The sequence below is a fragment of the Triticum aestivum genome, chromosome 4D, assembly GCF_018294505.1.
Source record: "Triticum aestivum cultivar Chinese Spring chromosome 4D, IWGSC CS RefSeq v2.1, whole genome shotgun sequence".
Classification (NCBI taxonomy): Eukaryota; Viridiplantae; Streptophyta; class Magnoliopsida; order Poales; family Poaceae; genus Triticum; species Triticum aestivum.
This window is the reverse complement of record NC_057805.1, coordinates 50,839,084-50,855,975: the sequence shown is the minus strand read 5'-3', so window position 1 is coordinate 50,855,975 and position 16,892 is coordinate 50,839,084. Positions and strand designations below refer to the sequence as shown.

Below are 16,892 nucleotides of genomic sequence, written 5' to 3'. Positions count from 1 at the left end.
ACCGGTTCGGTTGCTAAGTGTTGGTAACTCGAAATAAAAGGCTACGGAATAAATGGAGACTAACTAAAGGTGAGATGACGATATGTGTTGGAAGTGTTTCCAAGGTTGATGTGATCAAGCATCGCATGCTCCCTCTACCATCGAGATTGGTGTTAAACCTAAATAATTGTTATTTGGTGTTTGCATTGAGCATAGACATGAGTGGATTATGTTTATCGCAACATGGTTATTCATTTAAGGAGAATAATGATTACTCTGTTTATTTGAATAATACCTTCAATGGTCTTGCACCTAAAATGAATGGTTTATTGAATCTGGATCGTAGTGATACACATGATCATGCCAAAAGATATAAGATAGTAATGATAGTACCACATACTTGTGGCACTGCCATTTGAGTCATATTGGTATAAAACGCATGAAGAAGCTCCATGTAGATGGATCTTTGGACTCACTCGTTTTTGAAAAGATTGAGACATGCAAACCATGTCTATTGGTATATATTCATGAAGAAACTCCATGCAGATGGATCATTTGGACTCACTTAATTTTGAATCACTTGAGACATGCAAATCATACCACATGGGCAAGGACTAAAAGGCCTCGTTTTCAGTGAGATGGAACAAAAGAGCAACTTGTTGGAAGTAATACATTTGATGTGTGCAATCCAATGAGTGTTGAGGCACACAGTGAATATCATTATGCTCTTACTTCACAGATGATTTGAGTAGATTCTAAGTATATTTACTTGATGAAATACAAGTTTGAAGTAATTTTAGAGTGAAGTAGAAGATCGTCGTGACAAGAGGATAAGATGTCTATGATATGATCATAGAGATGAATATCTGAGTTACGAGTTTGGTACACAATTAAGAAATTGTGGAAATTGTTTCACAACTAATACCGCCTGGAACACCATAGTGTGATGGTGTGTCCGAACATCATAAATGCACCCTATTGGATATGGTGCATACCATGATGTCTCTTATCGAATTACCACTATCGTTTATGGGTTAGGCATTAGAGACAACCGCATTCACTTTAATAGGGCACCACGTAATTCCTTTGAGATGACACCGTATGAAATATGGTTTAGAGAAACCTAAGCTGTCGTTTATTAAAAGTTTGGGGCTGTGACGCTTATGTGAAAAAGTTTCAGGCTGATAAGTTCGAACCCAAAGCGGATAAATGCATCTTCATAGAATACCCAAAACAGTTGGGTATACCTCCTATTTCAGATCTGGAAGCAAAAGTGATTGTTTCTAGAAATGGGTCCTTTCTCGAGGAAAAGTTTCTCTCGAAAGAATTGAGTGGGAGGATGGTGGAGACTTGATGAGGTTATTGAACCGTCACTTCAACTAGTGTGTAGCAAGGCACAAGAAGTTGTTCCTGTGGCACCTACACCAATTGAAGTGGAAGCTTATGATAGTGATCATGAAACTTCGGATCAAGTCACTACCAAACCTCGTAGGACGACAAGGATGCGTACTACTTCAGAGTGGTACGTAATCCTTTCTTGGAAGTCATGTTGCTAGACAACAATGAACCTACGAGCTATGGAGAAGCGATGGTGGGCCCAGATTCCGACGAATGGCTCGAGGCCATAAAATCCGAGAGAGGATCCATGTATAAAAACAAAGTATAGACTTTGGAAGAACTACTTGATGGTCGTAAGGCTGTTGGGTACATATGGATTTTAAAAGGGAAAACGGACAATGATGGTAAGTATCACCATTAAGAAAGCTCGACTTGTCGTTAAGATGTTTTCTGATAAGTTCAAGGAGTTGACTACGATGAGACTTTCTCACTCGTAGCGATGCTAAGAGTCTGTTGGAATTATGTTAGCAGTTACTGCATTATTTATGAAATCTTGCAGATAGGATGTCAAAACATTGTTTCCTCGACAATTTTCTTGAGGAAAGGTTGTATGTGATACAACCAGAAGGTTTTGTCAATCCTGAAAGATGCTAACAAGTATGCAAAGCTCCAGCGATCCTTCTAAGGACTGGAGTAAGCATCTCAGAGTTGGAATATGCGCTTTGATGAGATGATCAAAGATTTTGGGTTTATACAAAGTTTATGAGAAACTTGTATTTCCAAAGAAGTGAGTGGGAGCAATATAGAATTTTTGATGAGTATATGTTGTTAGCATATTGTTGATCAGAAATGATGTAGAATTTCTGGAAAGCATACAGGGTTATTTGAAAAGTGTTTTTCAATGGAAAACATGGATTAAGCTACTTGAACATTGAACATCAAGATCTATAAGGATAGATCAAAACGCTTAATAGTACTTTCAAATGAATACATACCGTGACAAGATTTTGAAGGAGTTCAAAATAGATCAGCAAAGAAGGAGTTCTTGGCTGTGTTACAAGGTGTGAGTATTGAGTAAGACTCAAGACCTGACCATGGCAGAAGAGAGAGAAAGGACGAAGGTCGTCCCCTATGCTTTAGACGTAGGCTCTACAGTATGCTATGCTGTGTACCGCACCTGAAGTGTGCCTTGCCATGAGTTAGTCAAGGGGTACAATAGTGATCCAGGAATGGATCACATGACAGCGGTCGAACTTATCCTTAGTAACTAGTGGACTAAGGAATTTTCTCGATTATGGAAGTGGTAAAAGAGTTCGTCGTAAAGGGTTACATCGATGCAAACTTTGACACCAATCCGGATGACTCTGAGTAGTAAACCAGATTCGTATTGTAGAGAAGTTATTTGGAATAGCTCCAAGTAGCGCGTGGTAGCTGCATCTACAAGATTACATAGAGATTTGTAAAGCACACACGGATCTGAAAGGTTCAGACCCGTTGACTAATAACCTCTCTCACAAGCGAGATATGAACAAACCCCATGGGTGTTGGATTCATTACAATCACATAGTGATGTGAACTAGATTATGGACTCTAGTGCAAGTGGGAGACTGTTGGAAATATGCCCTAGAGGCAATAATAAAATGGTTATTATTGTATTTCCTTGTTCATGATAATTGCCTATTGTTCATGCTATAATTGTATTAACTGGAAACCGTAATACATGTGTGAATACATAGACCACAACATGTCCCTAGTAAGCCTCTAGTTGACTAGCTCGTTGATCAATAGATGGTTATGGTTTCCTGACCATGGACATTGGATGTCATTGATAACGGGATCACATCATTGGGAGAATGATGTGATGGACAAGACCCAATCCTAAGCATAGCACAAGATCATGTAGTTCGTTTGCTAGAGCTTTTCTAATGTCAAGTATCATTTCCTTAGACCATGAGATTGTGCAAACTCCCGGACCAGGAATGCTTTGGGTGTACCAAACGTCACAACGTAACTGGGTGGCTATAAAGGTACACTACAGGTATATCCGAAAGTGTCTGTTGGGTTGGCACGAATCGAGACTGGGATTTGTCACTCCGTATGACGGAGAGGTATCTCTGGGCCCACTCGGTAATGCATCATCATAATGAGCTCAATGTGACTAAGTAGTTAGTCGCGGGATCATGCATTATGGAACGAGTAAAGTGACTTGCCGGTAACGAGATTGAACGAGGTATTGGGATACCGGCGATCGAATCTCGGGCAAGTAACATACCGATTGACAAAGGGAATTGTATACGGGATTGATTGAATCCCCGACATCGTGGTTCATCCGATGAGATCATCGTGGAACATGTGGGAGCCAACATGGGTATCCAGATCCCGCTGTTGGTTATTTGCCGGAGAACGTCTCGGTCATGTCTGCATGGTTCCCGAACCCGTAGGGTCTACACACTTAAGGTTCGATGACGCTAGGGTTATAGGGAATAGATATACGTGGTTACTGAATGTTGTTCGGAGTCCCGGATGAGATCCCGGACGTCACGAGGAGTCCCGGAATGGTCCGGAGGTAAAGAATAATATATAGGAAGTGAGGTTTTGGCCACCGGAAAAGTTTCGGGCGTCACCGGTAATGTACCGGGACCACCGGAGGGTTCCGGGGGTCCACCGGGAGGGGCCACCAGCCCCGGAGGCTTGCATGGGCCAAGACTGGGAAGGGACCAGCCCCTGAGTGGGCTGGTGCGCCTCCCACTAGGGCCCAAGGCGCAGCTTGGAGGGGAAAGGGGAAACCCTAGGCGCAGATGGGCCTAAGGCCCACCCTAGGGCGCGCCCCCTCTCTCCCCCTCTTGGCCGCCCCCCTCCATCCAATCTAGGGCTGCCGCCCCCCTAGGGGTGGGAACCCTAGAGGGGGCGCACCCTCCTCCCCTCCTATAAATAGTGGGGGTTTTGGGGCTGCAGAAGACACGAGTCTCCCTCTCTCTTGGCGCAGCCCTACCCCTCTCCCTCCTCGTCTCTCGCAGTGCTTGGCGAAGCCCTGCTGGAGTGCCACGCTCCCCCACCACCATCACGCCATCGTGCTGCTGCTGGACGGAGTCTTCCCCAACCTCTCCCTCTCCTTTGCTGGATCAAGGCGCGGGAGACATCACCGGGCTGCATGTGTGTTGAACGCGGAGGCACCGTTGTTCGGTGCTTAGATCGGATTCGGCCGCGATCTGAATCGCTTCGTGTACGACTCCACCGACCGCGTTCTTGCAACGCTTCCGCATCGCGATCTTAAAGGGTATGAAGATGCACTCCCCTCTCTCTCGTTGCTAGTTATTCCATAGATTGATCTTGGTGATGCGTAGAAAATTTTGAATTTCTGCTACGTTCCCCAACACAATTTGCCTAACAAATGAGAATGTCTAGGAACTGAAAAGAGTTCTAACATTTTGCTTTATGTCCATTGCACTACATACGAGAATAAAGATGCATTTGGTTACAAATACTCTTCTGATTACTATGTGTAAAAGTAATTGTTGGTTATACTAAGAATATGAGCTAATTTCTTCGTTATCTACTCACCCATGGTAGTGTAGGTTCGTGTTCTTGGATTTTATTTCATTGTTTTTCTTTTTACCTTTTGGTGAGCCGGTGAGCTAATTTGCTATTTTCCTCTTGGTCTATTGCAGCAATTGGATGCTTCAGTGGATTTGAATGGGGTTCATTGTAGGTGAGTGCTTGAATTTGCAGCCTCACAGGCATCATTAGTTTCCCTTATCCCACACAACAAGTATTCTTCCTGAGAACTATGCTTAGATAGCTGATTGTATTATTGTGTACTACTGAACCTTTGCATTTTTGTTGTAACATACTGAACATTTGCACCATTGCTTTTCATTATATAAATGTATGAAATAAAAAAATGTCTCATACCAGGTTGGCTATTGCGGAGGCGGGTGGGGTGCGGCAAGCCGCACTTCCTATCTAGTGAGCGTGAAAAGGGGAGAGTGACAATATAACCAAAACCTGAGGGGGTTCACTTCTTGTAGCCGGCAGAGATATTTATGGCATTGCTTGTTGCTATCACTTTGGCCTGCCAACCCCCCTTATCACCCCCTGGTCGTTTTTCCGTTGACGCATATCATATCCAACAAATGATGAAAACCACCTAGCCTGCCAGATTCAGATTCAAGCTAAAAAAACACTTGTGATCAATCTAATTTACTATTCCCTCCGTCTTATAATATAAGAGTGTTTTTGACACTAGTGTAGTGTAAAAAACGCTATTATGGGACAGAGGAGGGAGTACCAGTAACCACGCGGGGAAACCGGTAGCAATTTAACAAAAGTCTACAGTAGAGGTCTCGTCGTGAAATCGATCAAGCCATCCTAAGGCTGAGACAGCGCACCAGCCATTGCGGCTGCTTCGACACCATCACCCCTCCCCGGAGATCACACGCCGTCGCCCTCTGGTGGTGCGGCACCGTGCGGAGCGCGTCGTCGGAGTCGGTCGACGAAGACGGCGTCTGTGGGCTTCTTCTGCCGGAGCAGTCCGTCGCACTCTCCCGCCTCCTCCTCTGGCTCCGGCTGCTGCCGCCGTTCCCGCCGCCGCCGCCGACGGCCAGCGTCAGCTCCAGCTCGTCCTCGCTCTCCATGGACGGCGGCGTCGCTAGGCGGCCTGTGCCGCCGCTGACGACGGCGTACTCGTCGTCGTCGACAGGGAGCTGCAGGCTCAGCTCCGGCCGGCGGGGGTGCTCCCTGCGCCGCTGCACCTGATGGCAGGGTGGCACCGACGGGCGCCCGCTCTGGTCGCCCATGAGCTGCTTCTGGACTCGGTACAGCCGGTGTAGATCATGCACCTTTCGAGCCGATCATGGCAAGGGTTTGTGTCAGCTCACCAACAAATCCAAGACAAGAATACGCAATTGAAATAGAGATGGATGTTTTGGTCTACCTGCTGCCTGAATGTCTGCTCGTGCTTGAGCATGGCCATCTTCATGACCTCCATGTCGCACTGGTGCACGAGCTCCTCCATCTGCGTCATATGCTTCTCTTCTTGCTCTTCTCGTCTTGTCTTTGAGCGATTATAAGCTTGCATGAGACAAATATAAAAGGAGAGGGGAGACGGCAAAGGTGTGTTGTGGACTTCCGGTAGGCACTAGTAGCAGAACTTGGTAGGGGGGTGGGGGGATTTATAAACAAAACATTGGCACGAGAGAGCGCAAAGTAGCGGCATGGATTGGAATGGAAACGCTGGCCGCAATGATGCCACAAGAGAATATTGGCCCTTTTCGCATGGCATGGCATGCCAAACAAGCTAGGCAGGCAGCGGCGATGGGGTTTGGGGGTACATGCTCTGCACGAGATGCCCCTCCCGCAGCAGACAGCTTTGGCAGGAGCCTACCTAGTTTTAGTCTTTTAGACCGTGTCCACAGGCTTTTGAGCATTTCTCTACTGGGCCAATGCGTGCGACTGACAGTGCTGTTAAATTGGACAATTCTCTGTTTAGCTGTTGTAAACACTCTCCTTCGTCGCAAAGCTGACAAGGGTTACAAAATGGTCGCATGCTTTCGCTGCTTTTATCATTGCCTGGCCCCTACCGTAAGTGTCAGTACGCCTTCAGAATACAGATAAAATGTAGGTATGCATCCACTGAAACCGGTAAAGAGACTTCAGAATACAGATACGTGTAAGAAGTGCATGCATTTTGAAGTACTATACCTGTCACTGAAAACAAGCAACGGAGCCCGCGCGCACACACATCGGGGTAGGAGGAGTGCGTGTGGATTGACACTCATTGGGCGACACCGACACATACACGCACGCACGGTGTACGAAAGCTGGACACATGCATTCATGCTTGATTCGTCGCGTACATGCATGCATTTATCGTATGTGGTGGCGTGCCGACAAAGCAATCCACTCTTTTGTTAGGAAAACCAAGCAGCAAAAGTGAGAGAAAACAAACAAACTGAGGCCTTCTTTGGTTCCGTAGGAATAGGAAAGTCATAGGAAATGAGACGACATGTATCTCAAATCTTATGAGTAGAAATAGGAAAGGAGATGCCCTTTGATTCACATTATAGGATTTTTTTTCATTGAGTCTAGCCTAATGTTTATTTTCCTATGAAATGTAGAGGATAGGAAGAATTCCTTCATAGAAATAGGATTCCATTCCTACAAACCAAAGGGCTCTAGAGGAATTTTTCCTATAGAAATCCTATTCTATAAAATTCCTACAAGATTCCTCTAAACCAAACCAAAGGAGGCCTGAAAAGGCAGGGATGCAGATGCGTGCTAATCATCGCTTCGACAGCAAGCAACCAAGCAATCATGGAGTAGTAGTTTAGTTTAAGAATAATCATTCTTATTTGCCCCACCGACCAAGGATTAGCTAACACTAATCGTACGCATTCGAGTCTTCATCGATTCAGTCATCAAACCACTCAGTTCTGAGTGACAATCGCCTCCCATTGCTCGGAACACAACGAGGCGTTGTGCAAAATTTCCATCTCCATGGTGCGGCTTTGATTGAAGAAGAGAAGAAGATAGGACCATACTAGGAGCATGCAGAAAGGTGAACCGGAAAGGAAGGAAGGATGAGTTGGAACAAGTTCGGATGGGAATGGATAAGACCGGTCGTACCGCATGTAGTATGGGCTAGTCCGTCCACGGGGCACGCGCTGCCGGCAGTGAGAGGTGCATCCGTACTTGGTGGCGGCCCATCATGGACGCATAGAATCAACGCCATTGCCCAACATGAGCTGACCAGAGCGGTTGCCTCCCTCGTTTATCGGCTTTCTCTGCGGAAAGAACTGCCGCACAAGCTCAGATGCCCTCCCGTACCACGTTATATATTTTTTGCGAAGGTACCGCATTATATTGGAGTGCTTGTTTTTTTTTTAAGTTAGGGGAAGAGCTGTTAAAAATCTCATTGCAGAAGAAGAAGCGATGGCTTGCTCAGTTTATTCGAGAAAAACCGGGCGAATATCCATACAAAGGGGAGGGCACACCGCCCACAACACCTAACTAAACCAGATCTAAAGCACCATAAGACGTACAAAAAACGCCAAAAGGCTGAGCAAACACAACACAAACAAAAAAAGCACATCACCGAGGAGGTCGACTGTCATCATACATCGTCATCTGTGCTCATGGCCCGACGACTTCGACCTCATCACAACTTCACTCAAGGGCAACAGTCTGTCGTATTGACCATGATCGCCACGAGCATGTTTGACAGTCTCATCGACACCAGAGAGAGAAGACATATCTGATAGAGGAGCGGGCATGTTTCGCTCTGATTCCGAGAGGACGACCAACCTGACTTGTCTGGCACCGCCCATGTCAGGAGTGCTCCAATCCCGCGACACCATTGGCCAATAACCGGCCCCGACTGACGCACCACCGCAGATACCACACAGAAAGCGCAATCACGCCCTTAGTCATATTTTGATGTTAATGACAGTATACATATAGGGAACTAATTATATTTGTTAAGTGAATACACATGTTATTAGTCCCTTTGGCATCTTTGTGCATGGATAGCACCCACCAAAAATGTGTATAACCCAAACATGGTGAAAACTAGAAAAGACAGTTTTTTGGGTTAGTGAGTTATAGGGATCCACACGATTGAGAGGGGATCAAAGGGGGTCGTGAAAGATTTACTCAAGTCAACATTTTCACTACGTCAACACTACTCATATACTTCCTAAAAACTCTAAGGCAAAACTACCCACCATGAAGATTTAGCCAAAATAGCCACCTTACATTCACAATCGGATCATCTCGTTGCGACCTGGGTCATCTGGATGGCGTCCTAGACGTCCGGCTAGGCCACTAGGAGCTAACAGAAAAAGAACGTCAGAGCCGGATCATCCGGGATCCAACATGGACATCTGACAGCAGCCCGGAAGCGCTGCCCGAACACCTATCTAGAGAGTATTTTCATATGGGGTGCCTCAGACGTACTATACTTCGTCTCAGATCATCCGGGCAGCTCACTATCCACTACAAAAGGCTTTAACCTTAGCCAGATCATCCAGGAACCATCTCGGACGTTCGGGCTATCCTAGACGCCTAGACCGGATGATCACACAAAGAACCATTTCTTTCGACTACAATGCCTCCTGCCTCACATTGGTTGACTAGGTCGGATCTTACGGGTACCCTCGGACATCCAGGCTTTCCCCGAATCATCCGGGTTGCTACCCGAACGTTCATGCACCAACAACAAATGGCTCAAACGACTTATTTTCTTATGAGCTATATATACCCCTCTACCACTCCGGTAGAGGATTAACCACTTCATTCAAAACACTCCCAAGAACACAAGTGCTCCATCTCACTCTTTTTCGGAACACGAAGTGACAGTGGGAAAGGCTCCCACTGACTTTATATTAACAACAAATAATCACAGGGGTTTACATGTTTTTGGACACTAGCCATTGCCCCTCCAAGGAACCTAACCCCAACATGGGAACTAGTGTGCCAAGGAGCAACACAGAATAAGGGCGAGGAAAATAAAGTATAAGCTAGATCCAAGAACTAGAAAAGCATTCAACAAAAGGAACCAGAGAGGGTTTAACACTATGAGAAAGAAGGGATATGTGCTCCCTAAACCTATTCTTTCCATGATCCAGTGCTGGGGGGATTCTCTTGAAGATCTTCCCGTTACGCTCTTTCCAAATACTCCATGCAGCCGTCACCAGCGTTTCCATAAACATTGGACGCGTCCAGCCTCCCTGGGCAGGTGAACTAGGCTGATGCGATTGCTAGTTCCATCAAAATTCATACCCACTACACTCCAACAATCTTTACTGAAGGGGCATGTGAATAACAGATGTTCAACGGTATCTTCAACACTCCCATTGCACATCCAATTAGCGTCATCGTCTACATGGTAGTGTCTCCCGCGTAGCATGTTCTTTGTGTTAATCCTGTCGACTAGGATAAGCGAAGCAAACACTTTTAGTTTCATTGTGCATCTCAATTCCAGATCCAAGAGAAGGACTCGTCAGCATCAATGTCCTTGACGTAAAACTGGTAAAAATTTGTATACATGTACTTGGATCCCCAAGGCAAGTCCAGAAATCCCTCGCTGCATCATCTGGCTTAATCTGTTCATACATTTGCTTCAGTTCTTGCAATTCATCTGTAGCCTGCAGTGACAGCGGAACATAGAATCCCTCCTGGATAGTGGAGATCCTCGGAAATTTCATTAATAGAGACATCCTCTAGTTGCGTATAAGAGAAGGCGCACGGATGCGAGTCCATGAGGATTTGGTCAAGTCACGTGTCTTTCCAAAACAAGATGGTCACCCCATTTTCGATAGACACATGAGTAATCCCATGGTAGATCTCACTCTCTCTTTCCCGAAATCTTATATCCCAGAGACATTCCCGAGAGTTGTTGAGAGAAATACCACTAAGTGATAGATCCACTCCCTTTCCCTCTTTTGACCGAGGAAAATCATGATTTGAGCAAGTCTTAAAATTTTTTCCTTAGTAACTCTTGGAGGCTGGAGACTCCTATGCGGTAGAAGTTCTTCAGAGAGGAATCAGTTGTTGTGATTCACCCCAGAAAGTTTGTGAAGGTTTGGAAACCACCACAAGGTCTACCACTAGTGGAGAATCACATTCGTTGTGATATCTCAAGGACAACAGGGTGAGCCTTCATGGTGATGATGTGCCTTCTTGGTAACACCCATTCCTCCAACCATGACTAGCTTCCCTCTAAGAAAGTGAACATTCGGAGTTCCAGTTATCCCTAACCCTAGCTTCTTACTTGTGGTTACTTTGTCTCCTTTTCATTTACTTAATATACTAATTTGTTGTTGTTCATCTTATTGCTGGCACTAGAATCATCTTTTGCAATTGTTAGCCTCACTTTCACATTCTGTATATTGCCTAAAATATCTAAGTAGTAATTAAAATTTGTAATTGTATGTATTCACCCCATGTAGTTCCATCTCGATCCTTTCCATTGATATCAAAGCCTTGTGCTCTATTATGTGGGTTAACTACCCTAGGGCGAGATGGCCGAAGGTTGGAATAAGGTTCTTGTTAATTCCCACAGAACTAGGTAACCCCTTATCGGAAGATGATAGATATTTAGCTCTGAGAATCTAGCTAAAGAGCTAGCCAAATGAAAACATGAATTAGAAGCTCAAATTGATCTAAGGGTGGAAGTAAGGATGGCCGCATTGATCCAAAGTGGTATACCTATCACCAACTTGGGAGTTACACCATTGGAGGCTAATGCAATTCACTCCTCCTCCCACCCAACCTTTAGTTGCAAACCCCATCAGGTATGGATGGATTTACCCAAAACCTATAGTTGAGAAACCTAAGTATAACTTCTCCGACATTCCTCCTTTGTTTGATGAGAAGACAAACTTTTCTCATGAAAGATTTCAATGCAGGATCATCTTAGGTTTACCTTCGATGAGATATGGGACATTGTGGAGAACGGCTATAATCCCATTAACACAAATGATCTCCCACAACAAGAGGTCTACGACAGACACCTCAACTCATCCGCATGTATGCCAATAAGGAAGGGTCTCTTAGAGAATGAGAGGAGACCGTATCTTCATCTCACAAGTGCCAAACAACTATGGGTTAACCTTGTGGTGACCAAGAACGATACTACTACTCTTCAACAATGAAGGTATGAGATAGCTAAGAGTGAGTTACATTACTTTTGCATGGAAAAGGATGAGTCACCTCAACATATTCATGAACATCTCAAGGTCCTTGCTGCAGAAATTGAGTGATTCGATTATGACAAGACTCAATATGGCTTCAACATGACAAACTGGTACCGTGTTGACAAGTTATTGATCACTCTCATCTTACCATGATAAGATGGTTTGGGACATAAGGTGTGAGCATCATTTGAAGACTATGACTCCCGATTATATGGTTGCTACCTTCTTGCAATATGAAGAACACAAGAGCAATGGGAGAATGATACAATAGATGCGAAAAGTATTGCAGATGTGGCAATAGCAGTTCAACCCCTCGACAAATAATAATCTTTTTTACACTTGAGACAACACATGTTTGTTTTCTTACTTTTCACGAGTGCCCTGGATGCATGAACACGATAAGATGGAGTGTGAACAACGGTCTGAGCTGGTACCGGAGGTGTGATAACCCACAGGTATAGGGGATCGCAACAGTTTTCGAGGGTAGAGTATTCAACCCAAATTTATTGATTCGACACAAGGGGAGCCAAAGAATATTCTCAAGTATTAGCAGTTGAGTTGTCAATTCAACCACACCTGGAAAACTTAATATTTGCAGCAAGGTATTTAGTAGCAAAGTAGTATGGAAGTAATGGTAACAGTGGCAAAAGTAACAGTAGCAGTTTTGTAGTAATTGTAACAGTGGCAACGGTAAAGTAACTAAGCAAAGATCAATATGTGAAAAGCTCGTAGGCGTTGGATCGGTGATGGAGAATTATGCCGGATGCGTTTCCTCATGCAATAGTTATAACATAGGGTGACACAGAACTAGCTCTAGTTCATCAATGTAACGTAGGCATGTATTCCGAATATAGTCATACGTGCTTATGGAAAAGAACTTGCATGACATCTTTTGTCCTACCCTCCCATGGCAGCGGGGTCCTATTGGAAACTAAGGGATATTAAGGCCTCCTTTTAATAGAGTACCGGACCAAAGCATTAACACTTAGTGAATACATGAACTCCTCAAACTACGGTCATCACCGATAAGTATCCCTATTATTGTCACTTCGGGTTAACGGATCATAGCACATAATAGGTGACTATAGACTTGCAAGATAGGATCAAGAACTCACATATATTCATGAAAACACAATAGGAATCATGGCACTCGGGCCCTAGTGACAAGCATTAAGCATAGCAAAGTCATAGCAACATCAATCTCAGAACATAGTGGATACTAGGGATCAAACCCTAACAAAACTAACTCGATTACATGGTAAATCTCATCCAACCCATCACCGTCCAGCAAGCCTACGATGGAATTACTCACGCACGGCGGTGAGAATCATGAAATTGGTGATGGAGGAAGGTTGATGATGACGACGACGACGGCTTCCCCTCTTCGGAGCCCCGAACGGACTCCAGATCAGCCCTCCCGAGAGAGATTAGGGCTTGGCAGCGGTTCCGTATCGTAAAACGCGATTAATCCTTCTCTTTGATTTTTTCTCCCCGAACGTGAATATATAGAGTTGGAGTTGAGGTCGGTGGAGCACCAGGGGGCCCACGAGGCAGGGGGCGCGCCCAGGGGGTAGGCGCGCCCCCCACCCTCGTGGACAGGGTGTGGGCCCCCTGGTCTTGATTCTTTTGCCAGCATTTTTTATATATTCCAAAAATGTTCTCCGTGAAGTTTCAGGTCATTCCGAGAACTTTTATTTCTGCACAAAAATAACACCATGGCAATTCTGCTGAAAACAGCGTCAGTTCGGGTTAGTTCCATTCAAATCATGCAAGTTAGAGTCTAAAACAAGGGCAAAAGTATTTGGAAAAGTAGATACGATGGAGACGTATCAACTCCCCCAAGCTTAAACCTTTGCTTGTCCTCAAGCAATTCAGTTGATAAACTGAAAGTGATAAAGAAAAACTTTTACAAACTCTGTTTGCTCTTGTTGTTGTAAATATGTAAAGCCAGCATTCGAGTTTTCAGCAAAGATTACGAACTAACCATATTCACAATAACATTTAGGTCTCATGTTTACTCATATCAATGACATAATCAACTAGCGAGCAATAATAATAAATCTCGGATGACAACACTTTCTCAAAACAATCATAATATGATATAACAAGATGGTATCTCGCTAGCCCTTTCTGAGATCGCAAAACATAAATGCAGAGCACCTCTGAAGATCAAGGACTGACTAAACATTGTAATTCATGGTAAAAGAGATCCAATCATAGTCATACTCAATATAAATTAATAGTAATGGATGCAAATGATAGCGGTGCTCTCCAACTGGTGCTTTTTAATAAGAGGGTGATGACTCAACATAAAAGTAAATAGATAGGCCCTTCGCAGAGGGAAGCAGGGATTTGTAGAGGTGCCAGAGCTCGATTTTGAAATAGAGATAAATAAATATTTTGTGCGGCATACTTTCATTGTCAACATAACAACCGAGAGATCTCGATATCTTCCATGCTACACACATTATAGGCGGTTCCCAAGCAGAATGGTAAAGCTTATACTCCCCCACCACCAACAAGCATCAATCCATGGCTTGCCCGAAACAACGGGTGCCTCCAACTAACAACAGTCCCGGGGGAGTTTTTTTGCAATTATTTTGATTTGGTTTGAGCATGGGACTGGGCATCCCGGTACCAGCCATTTTCTCGTGAGTGAGGAGCAGAGTCCACTCCTCTTGAGAATAATCCGCCTAGCATGGAAGATACAGACAACCCTAGTTGATACATGAGCTATTCGAGCATACAAAACAGAATTTCATTTGAAGGTTTAGAGTTTGGCACATACAAATTTACTTGGAACGGCAGGTAGATACCGCATATAGGAAGGTATGATGGACTCATATGGAATAACTTTGGGGTTTATGGAAGTGGATGCACAAGCAGTATTCCCGCTTAGTACAAGTGAAGGCTAGAAAGAGACTGCGAAGCGACCAACTAGAGAGCGACAACAGTCATGAACATGCATTAAAATTAATAAACATTGAGTGCAAGCATGAGTAGAATATAATCCACCATGAACATAAATATCGTGGAGGCTGTGTTGATTTTGTTTCAACTGCATGTGTGAACATGTGCCAAGTCAAGCCACTCGAATCGTTCAAAGGAGGATACCACCCTATCATACCACATCACAACCATTTTAATAGCATGTTGGCACGCAAGGTAAACCATTATAAACTCCTAGCAAATTAAGCATGGCATGAGCAACTATAATCTCTAATTTTCATTGCAAACATGTTTCATTCATAATAGGCTGAATCAGGAACGATGAACTAATCATATTTACAAAAAAAAAGAGGTCGAGTTCATACCAGCTTTTCTCATCTCAATCAGTTCATCATATATCATCATTATTGCCTTTCACTCGCACGACCGAACGTTGTGGATAATAATAATAGTTCACGTGCATTGGACTAAGCTGGAATCTGCAAGCATTTGATACAAAGGAGAAGACAAGGTAACATGTGATCTTTGTTAAATCAACAATAATGCATATAAGAGCCACTTCAACATTTTCATTATGGTCTTCTCCTCTCGACCCCCAAAGAAAAGAAAGGAAATAAAACTATTTACACGGGAAAGCTCCCACAAGCAAAAGAAGAACGAGAAATATTTTTAGGTTTTCTTTTAATTACTACTACTACAGGCATGGAAAGTAAACTAACTAAAAGCTACAACTAATTTCTTTGGTTTTTCTTAAGGTTTTTCAAACACACAAGAAGAAGGCGAGAAAAGGGAAAATAAATAGCATGGATGGTATAGTGAAAAAGTATGAGCACCGACAACTGGCATGAGTGTGTGAACATGAATGTAATATCGGTGAGAAATACGTACTCCCCCAAGCTTAGGCTTTTGGCCTAAGTTGGTCTATGCCCATGGATTAAAGTTGTAGCTAGGGTCGTACTGAGATGCAGCAGCTATTGCCTCATGAGCTGCAGCTTGGAGGCGAGCTGCCTCTGTCCTCCTCTCATACTCGTTCGCCTCTTCCCTAGTTATAATATATCTCCTTTTTGCCTGAAAGTCAAAGAAACCAGGAGCAGGGAGAGCAATATGGACAGTGCGATGTCTGTCAAAGATTAGTCGGTACTGGAGGAACTGTTCATTCCTCTCAACAAACTGATGGCGGACCATATCATTATAATCTAAATAAGCAGGAGGCAATTCCATATCATTTTTATGTATGGGTATCTCAAGATAATTAGCTACACGGGTTGCATAAAGTCCATCGAACAAATCTCCACTAATACTGTTATTATGCAACCTACGTGCAACAATGTCCCCCAAGTTATATTGTTTATCTCCTAACACAGCACTCTTGAGAACACTAAGATCTGGAACACACATGTGACATGCCTCATCCTTACCGTTTATGCATCTACCTATAAAGAGAGCAAAATAATGTATAGCAGGAAAATGAAGGCTCCCTATGGTAGCTTGTGTTATTTCTCTAGATTCCCCCACAGTGATACTAGCAAGAAAATCTTTAAACTCAGATTTGCGAGGTTCACTAACACTACCCCATTGTGGGATTTTACAAGCAGTATTAAAATCTTCTAAGTCCATGGTATAAGATTTATCATAGAGATCAAATAGGACAGTGTGAGAATTGCGTGAAGATGTACATTTAAACCTTCTCACGAAGGAATCAGTTAGGTGGTAATATTGGGAGCACTTATCTAACATGAAGCCCTCGAGTTCAGCATTACGCACATATGCGTCAAATTCCTCCTTAATTCCTGCTTGGACCATGAAATTTTCTGAAGGCCATTCACAAGGCCGCACTTGGGCTTCTCTTGGTAGTTCATGGTCCGACTCACGTATTGCGGGCCTGGGTCCTTGCTTCCTTGAAGAACCACCTTGGTACATTTTCCTAAACAT

At 44.0% G+C, this 16,892-nt stretch overlaps 1 protein-coding gene across 1 annotated transcript; it reads right to left on the bottom strand.

Moving 5' to 3' along the window:
• Positions 1 to 5,451: 5,451 nt before the first annotated feature.
• Positions 5,452 to 6,666, bottom strand: LOC123099577 (uncharacterized). Its single transcript, XM_044521710.1, has 2 exons — positions 6,251 to 6,666; positions 5,452 to 6,155 (listed from the first exon to the last, which is right to left on the bottom strand). Exons 1-2 carry the CDS (start codon positions 6,392 to 6,394, stop codon positions 5,676 to 5,678), a joined length of 624 nt encoding a protein of 207 aa, XP_044377645.1. The 5' UTR covers positions 6,395 to 6,666; the 3' UTR covers positions 5,452 to 5,675.
• Positions 6,667 to 16,892: the final 10,226 nt, after the last annotated feature.

What these genes read in the sequence shown, in the direction of transcription:
- LOC123099577 (XM_044521710.1), bottom strand. Translation starts at nt 6,394, where the DNA reads ATGCAAGCTTATAATCGCTCAAAGACAAGACGAGAAGAGCAAGAAGAG. An exon ending in AGCAGACATTCAGGCAGCAG is followed by an intron (nt 6,156 to 6,250) that starts GTAGACCAAAAC and finishes TCGGCTCGAAAG; the next exon opens with GTGCATGATCTACACCGGCT.